At 35.4% G+C, this 9,144-nt stretch overlaps 1 protein-coding gene across 1 annotated transcript; it reads right to left on the minus strand.

Annotated features, from left to right (window-relative positions):
• Positions 1–1,940: 1,940 nt before the first annotated feature.
• LOC148834987 (transcription factor LBX1-like) lies at positions 1,941–3,222 on the minus strand. Its single transcript, XM_088917596.1, has 2 exons — positions 2,898–3,222; positions 1,941–2,425 (listed from the first exon to the last, which is right to left on the minus strand). The coding sequence occupies exons 1-2, from the start codon at positions 3,220–3,222 to the stop codon at positions 1,941–1,943; spliced, it is 810 nt and encodes a 269-aa protein (XP_088773722.1).
• Between the last annotated feature and the right edge of the window lie 5,922 nt (positions 3,223–9,144).

Genomic DNA, 9,144 nt, shown 5'->3' on the forward strand with positions numbered 1-9,144 from the left:
AGTTTAAAAGGAGGGTTAACCCAATCCATCAAATTGTCTGGAAATTGTGAAGAAAATTCAAAAACCATATGGCCTCCAAACGTTTGTGTCCTTTCTGTGCAGTGGGACACACTTGTCTCAGTATTGAGAACTGCGGGAGACTGTGCATGCCCCATTGTCACTTGTCACATCAGGGAAGGCTGCTCATTTGTCCCCCGTTTTCATGCTTTACGCTAAAAATTATAGCCTCATCCTTTATCAAAGAAGGATTATATAGCCCCGGAGAAACTGGCCCAAAAGTCCCTGTTTTTTTTCTGGCATCTTCCCTTTTTTATATTCTCCGAACCAGATTTGTGTTTCTCACATAAATTTTGTGCAGAATAGGAAAACACACGTTGCCGGGTCAGGAAGGCAGGTTACGCTTTAAGAGCTTGAAAAGGGAAATGACGCTGGGATAAAACACTGGTTTGTATATTTTTACTGAAAACAATAGAAGAATAATGCCAAAAAAGATTTTTTGTTACATATACTTACACTGCCAGTTTTGGGTTAAAATAGACCACCCTCCGTTGCCTTTTAGTGCGTGCTTAAAAATGATTTCATATAGCCTATAATAAGCTAAACATTCCTATAAGACAATTGTAGAGCATTTTCATTTGTTCTGATTTAAAAACTAAAAATGTAGGATATTGTTAAAAAGACCATTTTACATTAATCCTAAGGCAATGTTAAACCCCCTGTTTTGCCAGGAACAAATGGCTCTTTTAGTTTTAAAGACACGAACTGGTCTGTAATAATCATAACAGCCATCCTTTTTGATAGTAGTTTGATAGTAATATCCGAAATGTAAAAAATACTGGAAAGATTGGTTTGCGATTTTTTATTTCCATTTTTATGTACACATTCCAAGACAAAAAATAAAAATGGTTTTACGTAGTGTCCTGATTTAAAAGGCACTTATAGGCATCATACAAAACCTAGGAAGTCTATTAAAATGTTAATGACTTTATTGTATTGAAACAGAGGAGTCTATACATACCTAAGTGGAAGTAAATCAACGCCGTTTATGATTTATGTAATTTAAATATCAGTACTTTCTTCATTTATAATTGAGATGTCTTTTTCTGGGAATAAGTTACTGTACATCTTTTTATGAAATCCCGATCTTTGATTAGACCGATTTAAATTATTTTATTGATCATGCAAGAGTCTATAAAGTAAAAACATTTTCTTGCACCACCTTCATAAAAAAATACGAAAGGTAGGTCGTATTTTTCGTAATAAAAGAATTATATAGCAGTAAATTAGAACAGAAAATAATACGTTTGATATAAGAATGAAGGAGAATTAAATAAGGGGGGGATCTGGTGTAATCCCTAGGAAACGTAAATACATTTATATTTTCTTGCAAATATGACTGTAATAATTTAAAAAAGAACAAAAATTAAAATGTTAAAAAGAAACGTGCATACCTGTAACATGCAAAACGCTAAATTTAATTCAGCCTAAATTAAAGCTCGACGATTTTATTTCCCAATCAAAATAACGCACAATCTATGACTTTTCTAACCAAGGTTATGTTAAGCAAACAAGCTTTAAAAAAATAAAATATTTTTTCCCAAAAAATGTAGTTCATTGTGTATTGTTTGTTAGTAATTTTATATCGATTGATAGAAGCCATACACAACTGCACCATTCCCTACAAATCAACGCTACTTGATCTGTCAGTAGTCGGACCCTTGTCGTTGTCCTTTTCTGTATGCATGTGTGCTGCTTATTGCTTTAATTGAAAACAACTGCCTTGGTTAAATATGAATAAAGTTACTATAACTATATACTTTATAACGGGCGCAGCATATAATGTGTAGTTCATGCTTGCTTTGAATATCTTTTTCATATAAAAGTCACTTTAAATTCTAGATAACGGTGGCAAAAAACTCAACAACAATCGGGGAAAAAAATCAGTCATCGACATCAATTTCCACGTCTTCATCTTCCGAACACTCTTGACTGGTAGCGTGGTCTGTAAACGGGGATGAAGGGGACATTTGGAGTTTGTTAGGGGTCTCGTGTCCGTGACTGGATAGCGTTGGGGATTCAGATCTTGAATTGCCCAGTGTCCCAGCGGCGCTTTTCTCTAGATCTGCCAGTTTGGCAATTTTCTCCAGTGGTACTGAACCAAGCGCTTTGGCTGATTCTACGTCTGCTTTCATCTCTTCCAAATCCCTCTTGAGTTTGGCTCTGCGGTTTTGAAACCAGGTGATAACTTGGGCATTTGTTAGCCCCAGTTGCTGGGCGATTTGATCTCGGTCAGCAGGAGACAAATATTTCTGATACAAAAACCTTTTCTCCAGTTCATAGATCTGATGGTTGGTGAATGCTGTTCTGGACTTTCTTCGCTTTTTGGGAGTGTTCCTCTGGCCAAAAATCGTCATTCCGTCCCTCCCTGCGAACACGCATATTAAATAAATATTAGATGCCTTTTTGTTTCCTGACATTAAGTATGCAGAGAGATATAAATTTAAACGTAAAATATAATCTGAAATCAGTATTTGTGTTACTATAAAATCAAATCTACCTTCTAAAAAACATATAAACCATTTAATTAAACTTTAAAATAAAATCCGTAAAAGATGTTTACATTTCTCTTGCACTTTTTTTACTATATTTAATTGTAATGTAATGCGTTGCTATATACTGTACATTCAAATGCAATTTTTCAAAAGCGATTCGCGTTTAAACCAGTCGATATTATTATAAAAATACAGGATCACACAACATGTATTTCCCAGTTACGGCTACAAATCCTAAAATAAATAGCCTACATATAAACTACTGTAAGTGGTCCAGATTGTAATACGGTATTGTGAGTAATATTCGCTATATTGTACTTTTTAAGAAAAATGAAACCAGCATACCTTCGGCCGCCTGAAGGACACTCACTTCCAGTCCTTTAAATGTTTTGCTGGCCAGCTCTTCGAGGGCACAGAGAGGAGAGGTCTGGGTGAGGAGTGCCCGACTGGACAAGGGGAGACCCGGAGGAGGGTGTTTTTCAGCGGCAGATATCAGGTGCGCTGTTCCGCAAATTGTATAACTTCGTCTGACTGAAGGTTTGTTGAGAATGTCTTCAATACTGAAAGGAGTGAGAGGCTTGTTAGAATTTGCGGGCGGTGGGAGATGGTCCAGCGGGCTTCGCCTTCTCTCTTCTACCGAAGAACCTTTTGCATCTTCCTTCGAAGTCATTATTTAACCTTGCTGCTTTCGAAAATAACTTCTATTAATTTTATTTTTTCACTCCAAAATAATAAACTGCTCACAGGAAAAGTTGTGGAAACCGGGATGGCAGAGTGCTCGTCTAAAAAAACGCTCGAAATTACAAACAACCAAATCGTCCTTTTTACGCTTCCGAGGTAAGAGATGGATTTTTGAAAAGTCCTGTAGTCCCCACTTTTTCACGTTTCCGTGGAAAAGAATGTGCTCTCCACAAGGTTTAGCAATCCGAGGGACAATGGTGTTTCTCTGAGCCCGGTGAAGCCAAAATAGTGGGGCAATTGACTATTGCTAACAAGTTATTGTTGATTGGGAGGTAATCAATTATCTCCAGTGGCACTTTCACCCTCTCTCTTTCACTCTTTGACTCTGTTGCTGTCCAATGCAGGCTTTTGCAAGTCGGGAGCTCCATTAATTAGAAGGCATGGCTAGTAGGAGGAGCCCGGCTGAATTATAATGCTTTATGCTCTTGTCATTTTTGTGCACAATATTTCTTTGGCCATATATATAAATATATATTTTAAATTGCATTACATCTAATCTTCATCGCATTTTGGTTATTTATTTAAACATTTTAACAAAATTGACTTTCTTAAATGTCACATTTTTACGCTTTCACCCATTTTATCGGTTTGAAGAAGCGAGTCGAAATTTGAGGTGAGTAAAATTGATGTGCATTTATTTTTCCTTCATTGTAGTTTAATACATTTTTAGTGATTGTCGAAGATATAAATTAGTAGTCTATCGAAAAATTTAAAACCGAAATTCCTGCACTTTATACCCTGCTATCCGAATCTGCTTCATGCATTAAACAGATTTGATATGTAATCTCGCGTTTGTAATGTTAGCGCATTTACGCTGTGTAACTGAATAAAAACATAAACCTCGGTATTACAGTTCTCCCCATTTTAAATGCGGAGCAGCTTCTATTTTTAAAAAAATCTACTCTGTTTGAGATGAACTTGAAAAAATACATCAAAATGTGCTTATCTGCGAATTTCTTTTAGCGTTATTTAACCATTATTTAGTGCCCCTTTTCTCCTATAAAAATCCTGTGCGAGTGGTTTGGATGATATGCTCCCATGTTTTATAAAGGCACTGTAGAGCCAGGCAATATATATCACTGCTCCTAATACTTCTGGACAGGGAGAAGAAAGAGAAGGCACAGTCCCCTTTAGCTCAGCTAAATCCTCTGTGCCATAATTCAAGTGCAAAGGGCCACCTAACAGCATCAAGGAGATATTTCATCTCCCTTAAAAACTCCAGATGCTCATGTCCTTGCTGTTTGTGTTATTTGCTTGTGTTTGCGTGTGAGTCTGTATATGTGTACCCTAAACTGTGGTTAGGTTTTGTTCTTTTTCTTCTGCATTAATTTATGGACTTACATTTTAAATATAATCGGAGGTTTATAATTCCAGCAAGTTACTATGCCACCAATCTGAAAACATGGTTCCTCACGTTTGTGTGTTGTGATGCGAGATACTGGCGATTGGGCACTGGGTCGTTTATACAGAAACGTAGTTTCATACCTTTTGCGTGGTTAAATATGGGCTTTAAATATAGGCCTGTTATATATGTATTCTGTATACTGCAAAACATTAGAAAGATCATTCTGTACCTTACTTGACACATTGCAATAAGTACTTGTTAGAATGTGCAGTCTACGTTTTGAGACATTAACCGGTTATATTAAACGATTTAACGTCGTAGTTTTATTTGTTTTTAAATTCGATATATTTATTTTTTTGTCTTTGTGGTTGCTGGACGGAAAGTATTTGTCGCAGTATTTAGATCATGACATTTTCAGTGTGAAAACCATATAAATAATTTAATATTAAATAAACATCATTTTCAATCAATCTTAAAAGGACGTTTTATATTGATATAAAATAGTTGTACTGTGCTTTTCGGGATACTAGTTAATATTAATTATAAATGCAAAACATCCTTAACACTATTAAATATTCAGCAAATTATAATGATTGACATTGAAAACACACATTTTGTCACATTCTTGACAATATTTTAATTGAAATATTATCGTAGTATTTGCTTATCCCAACTAATGAATTTAAGACTATTCGTTTATTTTTCTCTGTTAAAGATAAACATATCTTGTGTTCTAACGTCTTATGATTTATGAGATAGTCTTTAGAGCCCAATGATGTCGCTCTCCTTACTCATTCTGAAGGGGGGGGGGGGGGGGGGGGGTAAATTAAGAAGGCGTATTCTGTGGTTTAGGTAAGGATTTGGAATGTGTCGTGCTCAACGCTATTTTTCTTTCAGAGTAATTTTTAAATTACGGTTACCCGGAATGCGCCACAAAACAACAATTTCTTATAACGCAATTTTAAATAGGGCTGTAGGAAAAACACTTGGTTTAATTACAATAAATAAGAGAATATATATTATATATGATAAGAATCAGGACTGAATGGTTTTGCAAGGTCTTTCCTCGCACTAGAGGCGCTATTTAACTAAACACAATGACTGCGGTTTGATGGTATACTAGGTGGTGCGGCGGTAATGCAAGTCCTTTCAAGTGTTTCTGAGTCTGAATGTCGGCTCTGATTGCAGACTGTGTTCTGACATTGTGGGGGAGTGTCCTTCATAATCACATTTAATGCATTCCCTTAACAGCCTGTAATTAAACGCAACAGATAAGCAAAATAACACGAAGACAGGACGTCCTGAAAATAAATCTTCCCCAAGATTTAAAAGCACTGAGCCCTTGCAAGGAAACTCGCGCAGCATGTGCGATGTTTGTGCTACAGCAACGTAAAACTTATTTTAGCGTTTAATTCTACTATCGGTTCTCGACTACATGGAAACTTATTCTCTTTGCTGGGTTGGTTTAACTTTTCACAGGCTACCTGTTGAACTAATGGGAAACTCCCAGCTGGAAGACATGTTCGGATATTATTTGATATTTCACTCTTAGGTGCCTGTAGGTATAATTCAGTTACAATTCTGAAAACAATTATTTTTACGAACGTACTACGTAAATAATCTTATGATTTCAACGCGTTTTTGTTAGTTGCAAAGTTGAAGTCATTGAGCGTTATTCACACCTTATATTCTTGTATTAGCATAATTAACCCAGGAAACACATCAAATAGAACAATAAAACAGATGTTCCAATCTTGTGTACATAGTGTGCTTTTGTATCCTATGGAAATGATTGTTTTTAAATTACACCAGAAAATATCTCACTGGACCCCGTTATCTTGGTGGAACATTATAATTATAAATATAAGGTAAAAAAAAATGTTACTTCATACATTTAAATATAAAATAATTTCCTCGGAGTAGCTGATAGGGCTGGGTAAGACATGAATCAAACAAGTGGGTTTAAGTGAAAGACAGCTATCTTACTGCAGGCTATAAAAACAAGGATCTGATTAATGCGGTATAAGGATGTGCCAGTGAAGGTATCTTTGATCCTTGGTGCAATACAGATGGTCGGCTTTGCAGTTTTTGCTAATAGCAAGGTTATAAAATAACGCATCTGTGCTTTAATGAAGTTATAACGAGTACTGAATGTTTAGGGTTCCGTTTGTTTCACTTAGATCCTTCTAGACATACTTTATATGGACTGATACAAATGACATTTTATGAGCCTCAGCTGCCCCGATCGTGCCGCCATCAGTCGACTGTTAAACTAGTGTTCCAGTGCTTGATAATATTGTGATAGATCCAGCGGTTTTCGAAATTGCCAGGCAACACAGGCCACACTGATCTTTACATGTATTGCTTTCACCATCAAACAGCAACGTTAGCATATCTGATTTGTTTACCAATGCTGTTTTGATATTTAATTGCAGCCTTGTGGTTGGTTGCGAAGACTTCTTTGTGATATTAACGCCCCTGGTGGTACGCTTGGGAACTTCATGCATTCTGTTAGAAGTAGGCTACTAGGATCAAATTATGAAGGTACAGTAGTAACTTATACTTAACAGGACATAAACTAAACGCTTCATTTACTTTAAATATCTAGGAATTAAGGAGTCATGCTTGGGGGGCATGTGGAGTACTAACATATATTATATTAATTTAAGCCTATCATACTGTTTCTTATTACTTTGACGTTGAAGTTACAGAAATTAGCTTGCTTACTCAAAAAATTAAATGAGGTGTCCTTAATATTTTAATCGGAAACGAAACAGACGTTTTTTAAAATGGATGGTGTAGGATACACATTCACACATCCTATACACTGGTTATTATACACATTGTAGCAGTCACATGTACGTTTCTTTAACAACGATTTACAGACTTGTTACAAAATATTTATTTCTTATGCGTTTCAACAGGTAATGTTCAACCTCCTTAGCTCTTTACCATTTATTTTGTATACATAAGATGTAAAATTATCCTACACCGCGAGAGCTCGAGCACAATCTACAGTAGCTCCATTTGTGATATGTAGGGTATTAACAATGATCAATACAGGTTCAAAATAAAAAAAAAGGGTTTGGGCGTTTGTTGTGACCATTAATTTTTACTCCTTAGTTGTAAACTGCAGACTACGTCTTTATGGTTTGCAAGTAACTTCATCTTAGGTGTTTAAACTGACTTTCAAGATGCACAGCCTAAAGCGAAAATGTCCGGGTTACTGTTTGAAAGCCATTTCTTGTTTAAAGTAACTTGTTTCAACTGTGTATATTACTGTAGCCCAAAATTATTTTAAACACCTAAAAGGTCTGACTAGACAGTTTTATTTCAGAACTTATAATCGGTTTACAGGGATTTGTAACAATTTCATGTCCGCTGTCAGTTTATAACGTTTATGTGTACAATCCAAATCGCCGTCTTTTGGTTACTAAGTCAGTTCTTACGTTTTAGGAATTTTAGAGTTTGACCTCTTTACATTTACAAAGAACTACGTCTTTCTTTGCAATATAAGGCGTATTTCATACATATTGTATATTCTTTCACTGAATCACAACCATCTGTATTTTTTCATTGGTTTATATCATTAACCTTAGTTGTCACTTTAGCATGATGCGTACACAACAACAGAGGTCCTCTTTCTATCATTTGAAGGTGCCTACGACTTTTAGACAGTTTTCGAAAACGAAGAACCACCAGTGTTTTAAAAAGATCCAAACTGAAAGAACCAAAGTTCCAAACTAAGTTATTTATTCTGTTGTAAGTAATACGATTGTTGTTTGCTCTGGGTGCCGTCAATTGGACATTGCCTTCTACAAGCAAGTGACTTTAAGTGAAGGGGTATGAACTGGACCAACATATTTTCCGTCAAGCAAAAGTCATTTCACAAGCTTTGTAATCACAGAATAAAATTAGATTTTTTAATTTTAATTATGTTCACGTTGTTTTGCTTTTTTGTAGGCATAGTTTTTGAACTTGCTATACCACGACCTCCGCTTCAAACGCCACAATGTTTTCGCCTTCTTTTTAAACTGAGATGACCAAATGCGTATAAACTTTTTAGCCTTTTTTCCCCCATTAGAAATGGACTCTATGACAGCAAATAGACAAGAAAGTAAAGTGTCTAGTTTCACTTGAAAATATAATTGAGCACCACGAGTTTAAACTTCAGTACTGGTTCAATGTATGTACTGTATAGTACCTATTCTGTTAAGTGTCACTTAACTAGTTATTGTTAAATAATTGGTATTGTATTATTCATTAAAAGGAATTATATCACTAAATCATTCAGGTCATATTTAATTGTACATAGTGTAAATTGTAATTGTGCATCTATGAGAATTTACTGTGAAGAATTTTTTTAAAGACTTCATTTAATTCAGATACTCATATAAGTTAATTTGTCTGACGCATTTTCCAAAGGCGATATACAAAATTAGCAAATTACAAAGAAGGCCGACATTCAGTAACAAAGCAGTTTCTCGACTAAAAAAGTTGCTATAA

This window comes from Atractosteus spatula, chromosome 5 (assembly GCF_055471065.1).
Source record: "Atractosteus spatula isolate fAtrSpa1 chromosome 5, fAtrSpa1.hap1, whole genome shotgun sequence".
NCBI classification, from domain to species: domain Eukaryota; kingdom Metazoa; phylum Chordata; class Actinopteri; order Semionotiformes; family Lepisosteidae; genus Atractosteus; species Atractosteus spatula.

Coding starts and splice junctions, on each gene's coding strand:
- LOC148834987 (XM_088917596.1), bottom strand. CDS start 3,222: ATGACTTCGAAGGAAGATGCAAAAGGTTCTTCGGTAGAAGAGAGAAGG. Junction 2,426..2,897: donor TGTCCTTCAGGCGGCCGAAG/GTATGCTGGTTT, acceptor GCGTGTTCGCAG/GGAGGGACGGAATGACGATT.